The sequence below is a fragment of the Alexandromys fortis genome, unplaced genomic scaffold (genome assembly GCF_014885135.2).
Source record: "Alexandromys fortis isolate MF-2015 unplaced genomic scaffold, M_Fortis_MF-2015_v1.1 scaffold_18, whole genome shotgun sequence".
NCBI lineage: Eukaryota > Metazoa > Chordata > Mammalia > Rodentia > Cricetidae > Alexandromys > Alexandromys fortis.
In genome coordinates this window covers 300,746-319,623 of record NW_026067897.1, presented here as the reverse complement: position 1 = coordinate 319,623, position 18,878 = coordinate 300,746, and the positions used below count along the sequence as shown (strand labels likewise).

The window sequence follows — 18,878 nt, the reverse complement described above, 5'->3', positions numbered from 1 at the left end:
TCTCAAGACTGAGCATGAAGCTCATAAGTAGAGTGTTTAGCATGAGTTAGGCCCTGTGTTGATGGAGGCTGTTCGTTTGTTTCCTGACCACCCAGACCCCAAATAATCACGCAGAAATTGCAATACTGTTTGGCCAATAGAGTAAATGTATTTCTAGCTAGCTCCTACATCTTAAATTAGCCCATTTCTATTATTTTCTATTTTACCACAAGGCTTGAGGTTAATCAGTAAAGTTCCAGTGGCTATATGGCTATACGGCTTTTCCCTGACACCTCCTACTTTCTCTCTATATCTCTGCTTGGATTTCCCATCTGGCTTTATTCTACTAAGCCACTGGCCAAAACAGCTTCTGTAATAACCAATAGTAATAAAATATATTCATAGCATACAGAGGGGAGCCCCACCTCAGCCCTGGGTTCACTCTACCTTATGTTGCCAGGTCTTTAATTACTTTGGATGATTCATCTATCCTATTTGGGATTAACTTAAAAAATTCTTCCTCCAGTGAACTGACCGGGGTTAACTGAAACAGGGCCATATCTGATGAGAGAACTTCTTTTCCTAATCCAAGAAAAAATTTCATTCATTCATCAAAAAGTTAGCCTGGACTTGGTAGAAATTCAGGGCAACAACGACACAAAGAAAGTAGAAATGAGAACAGTTTGAACCCTACACCCAGAGTTGGTATATCAATCCCTCTGCCACATTCTAGGGTGATAAATCACCACTGTAGTTCAAAAAAACCAGCCTAGATCTAACAAGTTGAAAAACAGTAATGGGAGGACTCAAGAGCCACACTATAAAACCGTTATATCTTCCTTAGGATTGTGAGCAGTTTTTTATTTCTATTATTCTGGTACAGTGGTCATAAAATATAGAATCCCAACTTAATTAATAGTTTGGGGTACAGATATGCCTGTGCCACATTTGAGACTGGTCTACTTTTGTAGGCTTCTTTTTTGCTTTCAACATCTTTTATTATACAGTAAATTGGTACCAAACAGCACCATCCCAACATACAAAGAAGTCCTTTAGCAAGCAAGTAACTCCATTGCATGTCCTCCAATGTCTCCTAATGTTAGGTGATACCTTTTTCTTTGATTTAACAAATATTGCTAGAAATTTTCAAAATGTCAGGTAATATGTTCATAGATTAGAATATATATAATCAGTGTTGGGAAACAAGGGCTGCACGGGCTGGTGGCTCCAGTAAAGTGTGTTTAGGACAATGCCTGGGATATACAAAAAATGAGATTACCAAAGATTAAAGGCAAGAATGGCTTAGAGGCTTGCCTAGAACTCATAAAGATCAGTCTGCCTTGGCCCACCAGCCCTGAGATCAAACACATGTGGTATCACACCCGGCCCTGTTTACTATCTTAAGAGAAATAGCCAGGTGGTGGTGGTGCAGGCCTTTAATCCCAGAACTTGGGAGGCAGAGGCAGGTGGATCCCTTTAAGTTTAAGGCAAGTCTATTCAAAAAGAAATAGTTTCAGGACAGGCACCAAAGCTATTCAGAGAAACTGTTTCAAAAAACATGCATACATACATACTATACGTGTGTGGGTATGCATGTATGTATGTAAAATCCCTCAGGTCTAGGCCAGCCTGACAGAGTTAGTTCCAGGACAACCAGAAACCCTTGTCTCGAAAAAACAAATACACAATGAACAGTGTCATAATAAACCAAAAAGTGATGTTTTGAATGAATAATTAAAGAGCCGAGGAGTCCATGTAAGTTCAAATACTAGTAAACAAAATTAGTGTTACTGCTAAACTAAATTTACTCTCTGGGTCACAGTGAGTAAATACTAATTTATCTATGATAAATGATTAGAAACAAGAAATAAAAACCATCTAGAAAACATGAAAAAAAAAAAGAATGGCTTAGAGGATCAGGAAGACTTCCAAGAAATGTTGCCCTCGAATGTACTTAGAAAGATAAGTGTTTTCCAAGAAACAAAGGAAAGCCCTTTTCAGACCAAGGGTGCTGTCACACAAATAGCTGTGGGGCAATTCCCTTTGCAAAGCTGTTGGGTGCTGGGAGCTTTCAAAAGCAGAAAGAGGAGATTGTGGAATTGTAGGCTTATTTATGAAATTCAATTTTAATTTTTTCTGTATTTTTGTTTGCAACCTTATACACAAACCGTTTTTGAAAAATAAGGAAACTCTTCTAACAGAGAGAGCTTTGTATTAGAAATTACTTTATAGCATACTTCACAAAAATTATGTTAAATGGACTCAACGCCCTAAGATCTAAAGAGGAGTAATGTAATCTCTGCTCTATAGTCTGGAGACAATTTATGACTTAATATTGATATTACATAGTCCTAAACTAATATGCAATAGATTGGTTCATTTTGGTCACATGTTTGATAAAAAAAATTGCTGCACAGAATTCCAATAAGGAGATTCTGCACTTTCTGTAATTTGAGCATGTTCTGTATCAGCAATAATCCTGTTGTCTCCCTAGGATAATTCATTGTAAATCTTCAGCAGCTATTAATCACCACTCCACTTTGTAATTTATTATATCTAATCAAATCAAACACATGTGAATTTCATATTTTAAGCACCTTACCTATAACACTGTAGTGAAATTTGATGCTTCCCCTATGAAATTTTATAAGTGGCTATATTTTTCATACTATAACTTTTGTGACTAGAATGTATGGTACAAAGGTCAAGCAAATGAGCATCATTAAGCAATACAACCTGACATTTCTAGACAATAATTCCCTTGGATGAAGTGTTACGCCCAGATCATGGAGTTCCCCAGCAACCTACCTAGGAGACCAAGTCCTGTATGTAAAAACAAAGAGCCTTTATGTAGTAAAGAGGGCCGCTTGTTGGTTCCCAGCTGCTCAGCCCTGAAATAATCACACAGAAACTATATTAACTAAATCACTGCTTGGACCATCAGCTCTAGTTTCTTATTGGCTAACTCTTACATCTTAATTTAACCCATCTCCATTAATCTGTGCATCACCACGAGGTTGTGGTCTACCAGCAAAGTTTCAGCACATCTGTCTCCAGCAGTGGCTCCGCGGCTTCTCTCTGACTCTGCCCTTCTTTCTCCCAGCATTCAGCCTACCTTTCCCCACCTAACTAAGTTCTGCCCTGGTATAGGTTCAAAACAGTTTCATTCAATAATGGTAATCATGGTATACAGAGGGAAATCCCACATCATTTTATTCTTACACAAGTTTGCAAACTTGGACTCTCCATGTGTTCAACATATTGAAGTGACTGGAGAGCCCCGAGCTCAGCTGGGGTTAAATTTTTAGAGTAGCAAAGGTAGGGGTGAAGGACTTCTAAGATTCAGGATCCCTGATAGGCTGACATTTGTCTAGGGGTGTACTGGTGAAAAGTGATGGGTGTGTGCTGGCAGGTGATCCTATCAACAATGGTTGGATGTTAGGAATTTTCTATGGACAGTCTGTTCCTGGGTGGTGCAGGCTTATGGCTTTTCCTGGAACTTGTTGAGGTCCACTATGGTAGCTGTGCAGCCTGGGCCCCATGCGTTGCCAGAGGAAATGGAGAAATGCCTGAGAGATTGCAGCTCCTCTCAGTCCCTTCTCACCTTCAGTCAACTCTGCTCATTGTGAATGACTGTGCTACACATTACTTGGTTGGAAATTGTAGGAATGTAGAACTGAGTACATGGTGTCTTGTAAGGGTTATTAACCAGACTGGCAATTTGGTTTCTCACATCCAGTCATGAATACATTAACCTTGTGGCTTCTTCCAGAATCAAATACTACTTAACAGGGAATTCAGATTCCTACTCATATCCTCATTTAATGCAATACAGAATGAGATCCTGTAATCCTGTATTCTGAGTTGTGAAAGAGTATGGCAGACTTCAAAGGCAAAGGTACTCATTTGTTTTCGTTTTCAAACATGAAGATTAGGGAATGATAAAAGTAGCTCATTCTGCCGGGCGATGGTGGCGCATGCCTTTAATCCCAGCACTCGGGAGGCAGAGGCAGGCGGATCTCTGTGAGTTCAAGTCTACAGAGCTAGTTCTAGGACAGGTTCCAAAGCCACAGAGAAACCCTGTCTCAAAAAAACAAAACAAAACAAAAAAAACAAACAAACAAACAAAAAAAGTAGCTCATTCTAAAAGGATTTTTTCAAGTAAACAAATAGATTTCTTGGGTACAAATAGAGATCAAGCTTGCTGTGCTATGACTTTTTATTTTGGCTTTTCCCACAAAAAGGAACAAATCATAGATTTAACCAAAAAACAGGACTATATGAAAGACCTAATATAGTTTTTAAATGTCACATTTTTAAGAGTATTTAGTTATAAAACAATGACTGTTGCAGCACACACTCATCTCTTATCCTAGCAATGGCCAATCTATTTGACTTTGGTGCTGGGAACTCTCTGGAAGCCTTTCTTGTTTTAACTATACTACACCACCCAATGTAAACTTACAGCCTGAGATGAAATGTCAAACATCCATGCAGCTCTCCACACCTTCCCATTGCCTTCAGTGTCCCTATACTAAGAATTTGATACCTTGTGCAGAGAAAGAGGTTTTTTTTTTTTTTTTTCTATCTGGGAAGGTTATCCTCTTCTACCAAAGGCACAGCTTCAGGAAGGATATGCATGGAATGGTGAGGGGGGGGATGGGATATTTGCCTATCCAGTAATCATTGGGGTGACAGGTGTCACAGTCAGATAACCTTCATATTAGGCTCCTTGTACTGAATAAAAATGACGTTCATATTTTAAGTTGTGAGAGTTTCTGAAAACAATTAACTCCTATCATTGTTTATGCTTTCAGAAATCATCTCCATTTTCATGTTAGATCATAAGCTTTGAAGATAATTATATTTACTTTAAAAATGCTTTTCTTAATGGCCAGTAGCAAGCGACTCAGTAACTACCTATGCAAGAAGAAAATGAATACGTTTTATAGGATGGTGAAATAAGAAAGCCCCCCCCCCACATACACACACATACACATACATGCTTGGTCTTCAGTTGGTGAATAATTAGGAGGTATGGTCTTGTTGGAGGTGTGTCATTGGGGTCTGGATTTTGAGTTTCAAAAGTCCATGCCATTTTTGCGCGCTTCTCTCTCTCTCTCTCTCTCTCTCTCTCTCTCTCTCTCTCTCTCTCTCTCTGCCTTATGTCTGTGGATCAGGATGTGGGCTGCCAGCTACTACCCAGTGCCATGCCAGACTTCCTGCTTCCATCATAGACTCTAACCCTCTGGAACCAAGAGCCTTAACATTTTCTTAAATAAATTTCCGTGATCATGATGTCTCTTAATAGATATAGAAAAGTAACTAAGACAGGTGTGGTGATTGAAGAAAACAGAGTATTTCCTATCCATTCTTCCTAAGAGCCCGTTAGGGCTCCCTAAGTCTTAGCATGAGGACCAGAGCTGTTCCTAAACTTGGTGCCTTGTGAGTCTGCTAATGAATCAAAGATTCAACTCTCCTAGCTCAAGCTGTACAAAGTAAAATTCAGCTTGAAATGTCTTACCCATCATTTCTTCAGGAAACAAAATAGCTAAGCAAGTCTCCAGGGTAATTTGTAAACTCTTTGTGATTTTTCTGGGGAATTTGGCAAAACATAGTGATGATTAGTGACAAGTGACAAGTGTGATGATCTTGTCATTCGCAAGACTGGCAGATCTAGAGATCTGTGTAATTACCAGGACTGTGCCAAGCTCTGAACCACTGAAGACTGATGAGATGGGCCCAACTCATGATCTGGTTACAGAAGCCGACTTGTAGCCAGACAGAGTCTGGAAACAGCTGAGTCACACCAGGTGATACTGCCAACTCCCTGGCTTGAGAGGCACTGTGGCCAGAATTGAGTTTGGTAACAGCATTCTCTGAGACCCTTGAGCTTATGTTAAGGAGGAAAATGCAAAGCCCTTTAGTCTTTGACAATTCCAAGTACGCCTCACCTGAAACCTATTCAACATTATCCTTCCCCTAAGACTGAGTGCTGCTGTGGCCCAGAAAGCCCCCCAGGATGAAATCTCACCAGTGGTCTGTCTTAGTTGGGGTTTCTATTGCTGTGAAGAGACACAGGACCACAGCAACTCTAGGAAAGCATTTAACTGGGGTGGCTCACTTACCTTTCAGAGATTCAGCCCATTATCACCATGGTGGAACATGGCAGCATGAAGGCAGACATAGTACTGGAGAAACAGCTGAGAGTCCTACATCTTGCGGCCAATAGTTAGTGGCCTGAGTGTCACACAGAATGTGAGCATAGGAGACCTCAAAGCCCACACCCACACTGACACACTTCCTCCACCAAGGCCACACCTGTTTCAATAAGACAACCGTTCCTAGCAGTGCCATTCCCTATGATTTTATGGGGTCAACTTCATTCAAAACCAACACATTTCACTCCCCGGCCCCATAACTTATAACAATACCATGATGTAAAATGTATTTAGTCCAACTTCAAAAGTCCCCATAGTCTAATATTAGAGTCTCTACAATGTTTAAAAGTCTCTTCTAAGAATCATGCAGTCTCTTAGCTTACCATTCCAAAATGTAGAGAAGAGAGCATAGTGACGAAATGCTGAACCAAACAAGACTGGAACCAGACGGGCTAACTCCAAACTCCATCTATCTGATATCAAAATGCTTTTCAGAACTCCAACTTCTTTCACTTTTGGTGACTGCAGCACACTTCTTTCTCCTGGACTGGTTCCACTCCCTGTTAGCAATTTTCTTCAGCGGATATGCCATGGCTCTGGTGTCTTGGGATCACTAAGGCAATCCAGGCTTCACCTTCACAACTTCACATAATGACCTCTAGACCTCCATTCAAGAAAACATTGAGTCGGGGTGGCTTAGTTTCATAGGTTTAGTCCATATAGTGGTTTGAAAGGAAATGGACTCCAAGGGAGTGGCACTATTAGGAGGTTTGATTTTATTTTACACTCTCAGAGTAACCATAGTTCACTTCCTGTTGCCTGCAGATCAAGAAGCAGCACTCTCAGCTCCTTTTCCCATACCCTGTCTGCCTGCACGCTGCCAAGCCCCACCATGGTAATGAACTAAAACTCTGAAACTGTAAGATTCTCCAGTGAAATGTTTTCCATTATAAGAGCTGCTGTGATCGTGGTCCCTTCACAGCAACAGAAACCCTAAGGTAGCTTCATATCTGCCGTTTAACCTTTATCAGTTACCATTCAGTTATCAATGCTTCCATCACAGGCACAGGTCAGTCACCGCAAAAGTGGGTTCCGGAGGCAAAGGATAAGCTCTTCCCTCTCACGTATTGTCTGCCCTTCGACTCCGCTATGACACAGCAGAGGCTCCCTTTAGATGCCTGCCTCATGCTCTTGAACTTTTGCACCTGGGTTATTTATAAATTACTCAGTCTATGTAGTTTTTAATGGCACCCAAAATTAAACTAATTTTCTATTTACTTCTAATTTTTCTATTATTTTTTCTTGTGTATGGTACACGAGTGTGTGAGTGTGTGCAGGATGCACAGGCCAGAGGGCACTGAGTGTTCCTTTCTGCTCTGTCTTATTCCATCAAGTAAGGCCTCTCACTGAACATGGAGCTGGGCAGTTCTCAGCTAGGCTAATAGCCAACAACTCCCAGCAATCCTTTATCTGTTCCCTCCAGTGCTAAGGTTAGGTCCGCGTGCCTATGCATGGCTTATTATAAGGGGTCTAAGGGTCTGAACTCAGATCCTCAAACTTATGTAGCAAGTGGCCTTATCCACTGAGCCATATCCCCCAGTTCCATTTTCTATTATTTTGGTAAGATGTAGAGAAATAAAAATGACAACAACACAGCCCTGTTACATCAAGAAGTAACTTTATCCAAAGGGAATTCCCACAGAAGATACATGTGACATGAATTCATGTACGGTAAGTTATGCACATACTGTGACATCCACAGCAACACAACTGCTCACAATTTCCACCCAGCTGCTAGCTTACCTTACATCACCTTCATGACAAATAGCCTAGAGAGCATTCTTGAAGATGGCTTTCTAGGCAGAGCAAGTCAAAGTGCAGCACAGGCAGCAATGAGGCCCTGAATCTACTTTGGAAAAGTTGTCTGAAGTGAACCCTTGGAAATTCCTCAGAAGACTTAAAATTTTAATGACCTTTAAAAAAAATTGATGAGGTGACTAGACCAGTGGGAACACTATTTCTGGAGATATGCACGTGAGAAATCATGATCATATACATACGTGTACAAAGAAACGAAAGTCAATTTGGAGATTTTCATTTTAAAAATGAATGGCATTTGTTCACATAGTGGCACAACAGGGAAAATAAATATTTGATTACAAAAAAAAACATTAAATAGCATGAAATGAATTTGAGTGCTGAAACTAAGAGTTTTATAAGAGATAATTTAGATGTTGTCAATGCTTTTATTTCACACCGCAGTAACGTATGGATTACTTTAACTCTTATAATCACAACTCTTATAAATAACAAATCTATAAAAACCCAATCATGATGAGTCATTTAAAGAAAAAGTATTTTAAAAAGAAACTATTCTGGTAAGCCAGAATATAAAACTGCTAAGAACCAAACGGCAGGAAGATGGCTGCCAGATGCCCAATGCAAATATGAAGAAAGGACTACGGTTCTGAGCACCCTCTGGGGCTGAGCAAACTCAGTGAGCCCTGCTTCAGAGCCAGAGAAGCCCCTCTGTTACTGTATAACACACACTGAGAAGCTGTAAGCCATTTCTGTGCTGGTTCCCTCTGTATGCAAAAGAAAGTCCTAAAAACCACAGTGATGTCTTTCCAAGTACAGAGAACTGAGACATGTAAAACAATAATGGTTTCAAAATAAAGAAAAGAAAGGGAATCAGTCTTCGCCTTCTCTGTTGAATCATGCTGTGGAGCCCAGGGTCATGGCCCCATAAGCAGTCATGTAGACTGAAAACCTGACAACAGTAAAAGGTTTCTAATGTCTAATGCACAATGGCCAAAAATTAATTCAAAATCAAATGTGTAATGAATCTGAGCTGTTTCTGGGCTTGCCCATACAACATTCAACTTCACTGCAGCCTTGGTTCTGAGACACACCTGATGCACTTCCTGTCATGCCATGCAACAATAAACCCTGTCTGAATACCTCAGCTCGATTCAGGTTACTTCATGTATTATGAGTTACAGTCATTTCACTGTACAAACTAACCTTCCTGAAGCATAAATGCTTTATTATAGAAAACAAAGACTTCAATACCCCCTGCTATTCTGAATCAAGTCAGTAATTAAGTCAGAATCTCTAGACTGTATTGTGTTAGAAAGTTTGATTTTAAAAATTGTAGGCTTCAACTTCATTCAAAATTTTTAAATATGTTTTGGCTTTGGATAGGGACAGAACTTCTAACATCTTAAACAGCCCTAAACATATTTATGACATTTTGTACTATGTATTTAAGTGAAAGCATTGCAATTAGAAAAACAAAATAGCAACCAAGTCTGAAGCACATCAAAGATGCTTAGTTGAGATCTAATTCTTATGTTAAAAAAAAGGATATCCACCTTATGAGTAGGCAAATATGTCTTCCTCTTTAATATGTGGTAAAATTGTAAATCTAACAAAAATTGTGCTAAATAAAGATGTTTCTGTGCTCTGTGTGTATGTGTGCAGGTGCACATTGAGGACAGAGGACGACATCAGGTCCCCTGAAGCTGGAGTCACAGGCAACTGTGAGCTGATGTAGGCTCTTGGAACCAAATTCAGGTCTTTTGCAAGAGCAATATATGCTCTGAACCCTGAGCCATCTGTCCAGATCCCTAAAATAATTTTTTTTGATTTACTTGCAATATTTGATTTGTATTACCTATTTTAAATGCTTATAAAACTGGGGTTGCATAAACATGTCTTGAGTGAAAGGATGCAAAGTAAAAATAAATTTAAGAAGCCCTGTTATAAAGGTGCACTGCCTCAGGTTAACAGCGCATAAGAAGATGGCAGGCACCCAGGTGAGGAGACAACCTTCACTGGGCTATGCAAACAAGACAAGTAGATCTGCTCTGAGCCAGATCTCAGCAGTAAGTGCTTTCTGAGAAGCCTGCAGAGAACGAAGACACAGGCAGCAGTAGAGGAACTCAGTAACACTGACTAGTGTTAGACATCCACTTAAGAATATCTGACAAATACACAATTCTAAATGTTAAATTGTTAGTGATGATTGGCCACTGCATAGACAGGCAAAAGTATTTGGCATCCAGAATTCAGACAAATGTTACAGAATCTATTCCAAAAATGTGGTGCTCAGGAAGTAGTACATTTCAAAGGGTAAAGTTGAGGTAATTTTATTCTTCAAAACAAGCAGACTAAGTCCACACTATCTAAATGTAGCAGTTGAAAAGGTTTCAAAAAAGTTGAAAAATTATTTGTGTGTGTTTTTTTTTCTTTTAAATGTATCAGGTTGTATGCTGAACAGAACACATTCTAGACTTAGGAAATAGTACATTAATGAAATGAAAAATGGAATTTTGATTAATAAATAACTGGAACTATATGTTTAAAGAAAACAAAAATATCATTTTTAAAAGGCAAAAATTTCTAAATAAATCTATAAAAATCAATGTGCAGGTGCATAGCAAGAAAAGAATAAAAATGATCTCTAACAATTATGCCATTAGATAGAAAAATTGGATGATTTCTCAATTATTTACTTTTCTTTGTTACTTTGAAACATACTCTGTGTAGCTGGCTAACCTGGAACTTACTACGTATGTGGGTTGTCTTCTGATGACCCTCCAGCTTCTACCTCTCAAGTACTGGGATGAAGTGTCATCATGCCAAGTCTACAATAGTTAATTTTTATCTTAAATGCTTGGTCCTCTCAGCTTTAATGGACAAAGCAATCCAAATCACTTCGCAAACTTACACTGATCTAAGTTATATCAATTCTGGGATGACCTATCATTTGTACTTCAACAGAAGCTCAAGTGTCTTGTTTACTCAGTAAAAGAAAGGCCAAATCTGACCATATTGTGAGCAATAGTTCACAATGAAAAGAAGGGATTTCAAAAGGCAAAACTGTCTTGTCTACAAGAATTTTCCCCCTGGTTGATTGTACATTTTAAAAACTGACAGGCCAGGCCGTGGTGGTGCACACCCTTAATCCCAGCACTTGGGAGGCAGAGCAGGTGGATCTCTGTTCAATGTCAGCCTGTCTACAGAGTTTCAGGACTGGCTTCAAAGCTACACAAAGAAACCCTGCCTTGGAAACAAACAAACAAACAAACACCAAACAATACAAAACAAAAAACTGAGTAAGTCCCTTGCTTTTTATGAAGACCTAAGTGAAAATAGTTTTGTATAATGCACAATGCTTCATTGCAGCATGAAGAGGGGCAAAATACAGAGTAACAGATACAAATCCAGCACTGTTTGTCTTAAGGAGCTCTCTCAGTCACGCGTACAGAGTATATTTACTATAAACAGTATAGCAACCTGCAACCACATCATCTTGTAATTCCTCATTTGCTCTGACTACATTTTAAAATGGAATTTTCATTATAGACAGTAGACAACAAACCAACAAATTCCCACTTTTCCCACATTAAATACAATTCCAAATAGCACTCTTAGAATTTCTATAAATCACTAACAATCACTGAATTTACTAAGCAGAGACAGACTTGCTCTTGTCCTCTTTAAAAAGTATAAAATGTATGCTTTAAACAGATAAAATACGTACAAAAAGTTGGGTTTCTATCGGGAACACTGTGGGTGAAAAGCACATAAGGTAGATAAATCATTCTGCATAAGAGATGGCATTGCTCCACACAGCTTAGGAATCCTGGAGGTGTCCTGGCTCCTACTTCACAGCAGGGTTTTTGGGAGGAAGGAGTTTGTATGTGTTGAAGTAGCCCACCACCTGCTGGGGAATCTCTGCCAAGACACACTGAGCAAGTGCTTCTTTTGGAGCCTTGAGGAAAAACAGTCACAGTTACTATTACCAAATCGAGATTTGCTGGCTTGCTTAGTTGTCTCTGTAGCTCAAGCTGGCCTTGAACTCACTAGGTAGTCAGGTATGACCCGGAACTCTCTCCATCCTTCTCACTCTACCTACCAAGTGCTGAAATTGCAGGCATACACAACCATTTTGGTTGATATTCTGGCTGTTTGATAAAAGACTAGAGATAACTCAGCAGTCATTAAAAAGTAGTAATTCCCAGCCTCTAGGTTTGTGCCTTAGGAACAGTCCACATAATAGGAAAAGTAATTCATGGTATTTATAATTGCCATCATTATCAGTGCTAATATGTGTCAAGTTCTTGGGTGCCAGCCATTTCATATTTAATAAGTCTGCTGTTGTTATGCCTCTTACTTTTTGAGGCAGGGTCTTACTATGTAGCCTAACCTGGCTTGGAAAACACTGTGTATGTAGACCAGGCTGGCCTTGAACTTGAAATGGCCTGCTTCAGCCTTCTGAGTGACCTTGATATATTTCCTGCCTCTGTTTTTTGAGTGCTGACACTATAGGTGTGTGCTTAGATGCACAGCCTATTTGTTGTAATGTATCCTTAGCTTTTCCTTTTTAAGAAAGACACATTAAAAGGTTGTTCTAGAGCTGGGCCGTGGTGGCACAGGCCTTTAATTCCAGCACTCAGGAGGCAGAGGCAGGCAAATCTCTGTGAGTTCGAGGCCAGCCTGCTCTACAAGAGCTAGTTCCAGGACAGGCTCCAAAGCTACAGAAAAACTTTCTCTTGGAAAACCAAACCAAACCAAACAAAAACCACACTGCTCTACTTGTGCCTACAGACTTTATGTTAGTCACACAAAGAGTTTATTATTCTCATGACTACTAAATGCAACCCCCATTTTAATTACCTATTAGCTTGAGTAATAGCATAAACTGATTTTAAAAGGTGTTCTAAGTATTAGTCACCATCTGAAATGAGCATGTAAAAATCTAATGCACAATGCTATATGAAACACAGTCTGTGACTACAGGAGTGACGTAAACAGAATGATTCTAAATGCTTCTTTTCCCAAACAACCCCTTCAAGGAAGGCCTTCATATCAGCATTTGTAAAAGCACCGGATATTGTTTGTAATGTCTGTTCATAAGTATCCCATGCTATGGATATACCATAGTTTTCTTCATCATTTACCTGTTGAAGGATATCTGGGTTTATCTATTATGAATAAAGCTGCTAAAACATTCACATATGGTTTTTTTTAAATATGTGGATATAAGACTGTATTTCATGTAGCATTATACATTAAATCCTTCCATGTTCTTCTCAAAATGGTCAGCCTGATCTACACTGAGAGAGAAGGCAGAGTCACGAGACGCCACGTAGCTGCTGAAAGAGACAGATGCTGGACCCTTACAAGTGCCTCGTGCTGATACACAGATTAATAGAAATGGGATAATTTAAGACGTAAGAGTTAGTTAATAAGAAGCCTGAGCTAATAGCCAAGCAGTGTTGTAATTAATATAGCTTCTGTGTGATTATTTGGGTCTGGGCAGCTGGGAAATGAACAAGCAGTCTCTGAGCCAAAGGAAATTTTTCCTTCCACAAGGTGCCTTGGCCAGACAATCTTTCACAGCCATGAGGAAAGTGATGACTACAAAGTAACAAAAAATCTTAAAATGTTTATAACAATATTATTTGAAGTTTATCATTCTGTTATTATTATATCAAAAGCACAAAGGATAAAAAAATGCCCAACCAAATCGAACCTCTCACAAGCAAAAGCAAAATCATCCTGTTTAAGTCAGAAAGAATGGTACTCACATTCTGGAACTGTCTGAAAGGCACGAACTGAACAATATCTCTTATGGCCATCTCTCCTGATGGGGAACGGAGACTCCCCCCATCACCATCCAGAAACTCCATGGCACTAAAGTCGGCTCCCCCAACTCCCACGATGATGATAGACATGGGCAGCTTGGAAGCGTTGACAATAGCGTGTCTAGTTTCATCAAGGTCTGTGATCACACCATCCGTGATGATCAAGAGCACAAAGTATTGCTGCCAGAAAGGAAAACATGTTCTCTGAGCAGGTGAAGGTCACACAGTGAAGGACTGACCTAGGGCAGTGAGTCAACTGCTTCACTCAGGTCATTGCCAGTGTGTTTCTGGGCTATCAACTGCATAATAGAGCCTGCAATTCTCTGACGACAAGGACCAACTCTAGATTCATTAGAAGTGCAACACACCACAGAATAGGTTGAAAAAAATATTCAGAAGACCTCTAAATGTCAAAGACAAACCTTTCAAGTAAGCAGAATAAACACTCATTAAACATGTCAAAGACTGGAACAAGGGAGCAATGAGAACTCCACTCTCAACAGATCCCAAACTTCCAAAGAAGGGATATCTGCCCAGCTAAAACACATGCTTTAAAAAAATTTTGGTTTTTTGATGAAACTTTCCAGAGTAGTAAACTGTCACATAAAGATATAGGGCAGGAATAAGATTTATGATAGTAACTTATAGTATGAGAGTGTTCTCTCTGACCCAGGCACTGTTTGCATTTTACATGAATTATCTTGTTTAACTTTTCAACACCTACACAATGGGGGCTCCCTACAATCTCTGCCCCTAATTTTAAATATACTACAGCTTGAGAGATTTGATAACCAACATCTAACTGGTAATGGTCAGCCAATTCAAACCTTTGCATTACAGTAAGTGATGCAATACCAACAATGGATGTACTCAAAGGCCTTCACATCAAGTGTTTTTCTAAAAGTTAATAGCCCCCCTTTTTTGTAGAATCTAGTAAATTACTTCCAAAGCCAGAGAAAAGACTCAAAAATGTAAGCATTATTTTGTTTTATTGGTCATTAATAGCAACAGATACCTCTCCCAAACCGATGCTAATTATATCATTACTCCTTACCTTGACTTATTATCCTGACAAATTCAATAAACAGTATGGCAACCAGGAAGAAGTACCAACCACACCCTTCCTGTTTCTGAGCCTAGAGCACTTACAGATGCTGTCTGCTGCTGTGTGGCTGCAGCTGCAAACCTGGCCACATGATTTATAATCGGAGAAAAATTAGTTGGTCCATAGAGTTTTATCTGAGGAAGACAGGTCCGATAAGCTTCTATAATGCCTTGGATTCCTAGACCAAAGAAAGTAGTATTAAAAATCCTCAAATATAATTTGTTAACCCACAGTACTGGGAAGCACAACTATATACATATTAGCAAAGTTCTATAAAAATATAAGGTTATAAGACTAACTAATTCTAATTAACTAGGTGATACAAGTAAGGGTCAGGCATGGTATAGTAGACGGCATTCGTTTAATATTCACATAGGCTGTTTTCTGCATTTTCTGTAGAAACTGTAAAATTTAAGAGTTTCAAGAAACTCCTTTTGGTCATATTGAATTTAGAAGCAAGTAGCCTTGAGCAACCTGTGAGAACAACTCACACTGAGATGTGATTTTACAGTGATAAACTGATAGTCTAACAGTAGTAACAATAATATTAACCACAGCTGGCAACATCACTAACTGCAATGGAATACACCATAGAAAAACTGAGCATATAATTCCAGCAACAATAGCTGTGGTGATTTAAACAAGAATGGCCCCCATAGGTCAGAGATGAATGCTTGGTCACCAGGGAGTGGCATTATCTGAAGGGATTAGGTGTGGCCTTGTGGGAGGAAGTGCATCACTGGGGTGGGGTTTGAGGTTTCAGAAGCTCATACTAAGTTCAGAGTCTCTCTCTTCTCAATGTCTTCTTGCATGCCACCATGCTCCCCACCTTGAGGATAATGAACTAAACTCTGAAACTCGCTTTCTTTTGTAAAAGTTGCCATGGTCACGGTGCCTCTTCACAGCAACAGAGCACTGACAACGAGAGAAGTATTTTCTCCATTTGTATTATTATGCTTGCTTTGTATCATGAAGGTTTTTAGCAATTTACTCTCTTCACAAAGTCTGCAACTACTCACTTAACACTGAATTATACTGAAATACTTCCTTGCATTAAAGCAATAAGTGAAATGTTATTTCTAGGCAACTAGGCTTATGATGTCTTTAGAAAAATAGAATTTAACTTTGGTGTCTTAAAGCCTTACTTTTCCTATGTAACGTATCTTTGATCTACAACCAAATTGGTTGTTTTTTTCAGACTATGAACTTAAAGTGAAAACGTCATTTGCTTGATGAGCAGACCAAGGAGGGTTCACACTATTTACAGAGCATAAAACTTCTAAAATGAGTTGTCAGATGACATAAGTATATTTAGTATATTCTAAAAATAATTCCAATTTCAGATAAGCACCAACGTGAGGTGATTTTCTACCAAACAAAACGGAAAGCTAAATGTGTCACAACCTGAAATTTAGAGATGAAATATGAGTAGCTCTAACCTGCAAGGAAAAGATAAGAATGAATGAGGTGGTCTTCATGTTTGGCTTTTTGGCTTTACTTACCATTACAATAGGGGTTTGATGGGTTAAAGTTCATTGGAAATTCATGCGACACCTGTCAAAAGAAAAAAAAGACTGGTGAGGCCTGTTTGCTAGTCCAGAATAAAGTTTTAAAAGGAGATTGCCTGCCAGCTCAATCCTTTCCAGGCCTGAGTCAGTGGAGGACACAGATGGTTCCACCCCCAGACTTCTTGGTCTGGAGGGCACTATCAGCCAAGAGCCTACCCAATGTCTCTGGCACCTGGCAGTCTGGCACCATCATACCAAGCACTGCCCAAGGTTTCTAGGCCCAGGTATGCAAGAGAAAAGCAACAGCTCCACACCATGCATTGCAGCTGAGGCAGGCAGGACTCAACCATGAGCCACAGCTATAATGCCAGCGTGGTTGGGCACCACCATGGTAAGCGAGTACAGGGTGGGGGAAGGAAAGAGAGCACTCACTAGAGAAGAGAGAGAGGCAAAACCGTTCATGGGCTGTGGAGAGAGACAGATCTGAAGACGTGAGGTTGGTGAGGAACAGGCTGACGTGCATGCCCTGCCAGCCACCCAAGACCAAGGTGATATCCCAGCCTGGGCCAGGACGCCAAGGGCCAGGTCTTTATCTGAGGACCTGAAACAGTCAACAGTGACTGAGGTGATGTCTATGGCTTCTGTTGCCACTGACAGCTATGCAGAACCCTGTGGTGCGGTGGCACCACCACCTGGAGCCATGTTGGTTGTCAGAGGGCCATGCTGCTGCAGGGGCCAAGTCAATCTGGGTGGCCTGCATTGCCACCTGGGGCCATGGTGATATCATTGTTACTGCTGAGAACCATGTCTGGGTCTTTGACCCTACCACAGCCGGGATCTGAGTTGATGTCCCTGGCCTGTGATGCAGAAGTAGGGAGGTACAAATGCCCAGTGACTAGGTTGCAACTTATAACCTAGCTGTTGTTTGAGGGCTGTGCTGCCACCAGGGCCAAGACAATTGGAGTGGCCAGTGCCTCGTCTGAGCAAAACAGTAGTGCTGGCCCTAGTGGTATGAGTGTGGGTGACCTGGACCTGAGGCCCTGAGAATAGAACTGGCCCTGCTCCTTGCTGCAGACCACACTGGGTGAACTAGCTCGGGCAATGCTGGAGAGCTTGCCTGGGTAATGATGATGAGAGAAAGTTGGAGGGTTGACCAACCCAGCTACCACCCAGGCTCAGAACCAGGACTATGAGTTGGCCCACCCCAATCTCATCGCAGGTGAAGGGGATGAACCTACAGATCCAAAACAGCAAGATCTTCACAACACAGGATAACAACAGGGTATCTAAGAGGAGCCCTAGTGAGAGCCCATTATTGGTGGCCTAGCAGAAGTCAGAGGCCTTGAGCTTGACCAATGACTCTGGCAATGAACCCTGGCAAGTAAAGATGAATGGACTAAAGGGTGAACTGTGAACTCAACAGGCCACACTACAGCTTCCATGATGATATTCTCCTCCTTTTTGTTATTGTTGTTTGTTTTGGTTTGGTTTTGGCTTTTCTTTTAAATTTGGTTTTGTTTTTTTTGGGGGGGGGCATTGCAAGGACAGAGAGCAGATGTGAGGGTACAGGAGATTAGTGGGGTTGGAATGCGCATGATGTGAAATCTACAAAGGATCAATGAAAGTTAAAAAGGGGGGGGGGGGGAATTACCTGCCACTGAGGAGGCACCTGAGCTCCAAAGCCAAAAGCTGGAAACATCTTATCACTAAAAAAGAAAAAGAAAACAAATCCAATAATTTTAGATATATTGTATATTTATTCATATTTATGAGCTTAGATTTAAAAAATCCAAAGCCATAAAAATTATAAACAAAAAATTACCTAGCACTCCCTTTACTAATGCCAATGCTAACACTGGAAAACACTCACTTTAAATGTTTTTCTGTGCATTAAAGGAAGAAATACCTATACAGGTTGTTTGGTGTGTGTGACATGCATGTGTGATCTATACCTGAGTGTGTTCCCCTATCGCTCTCCACCTTAATGCCTTGAGAGAATCATAAATTACAATTTATGGGGCAAGGGATAGCTCAGTAGTTAAGTGCACTTGTTCTTGACGAGGGCCTGGGTTTATTTCCCAGCACCTACAAGTACAGTCCAGGGGATCCAGTACCTCTGCTGACATCCACAGGCTTCTGCACATATGTGGTGTATGTACATGCACTCACGCACATGTATACACATTAAATAAAGTTGTCTCATAACCCACTCCTTTCCATTTAAACCTCGTGTATTATTTCACTGAACAAATATGAAAAACCAAAACCAAACAAACAAATAAACAAACACAACCACATCTTTTTTTCTTTTAGGCAGGACTGTAAAAAAAATAGGCCTCAAATGATGAGGTTATGTGTAGCATTTACTTACATCATTTCATGTGACTATTCATACAATGAGAAAGATGGTGGGAAATGTCACGTATTATAAAACTCTCAAGTTTCTGCAAGAAAACATATGTCCATCTGG

At 40.2% G+C, this 18,878-nt stretch overlaps 1 protein-coding gene across 1 annotated transcript in view; it reads right to left on the bottom strand.

Moving 5' to 3' along the window:
- Positions 1-7,801: 7,801 nt before the first annotated feature.
- Cpne3 (copine 3) overlaps positions 7,802-18,878 on the bottom strand; it is a 48,234-nt gene continuing 37,157 nt past the window's right edge. The window contains exons 12-16 of the mRNA XM_050165388.1: positions 18,060-18,114; positions 16,403-16,454; positions 14,945-15,078; positions 13,739-13,975; positions 7,802-11,919 (exon numbers count right to left, since the gene is read on the bottom strand). Coding sequence (XP_050021345.1) covers positions 11,809-11,919; positions 13,739-13,975; positions 14,945-15,078; positions 16,403-16,454; positions 18,060-18,114 — 589 coding nt within the window. The 3' untranslated portion in view covers positions 7,802-11,808. The remainder of the gene's footprint in view (positions 11,920-13,738; positions 13,976-14,944; positions 15,079-16,402; positions 16,455-18,059; positions 18,115-18,878) is intronic.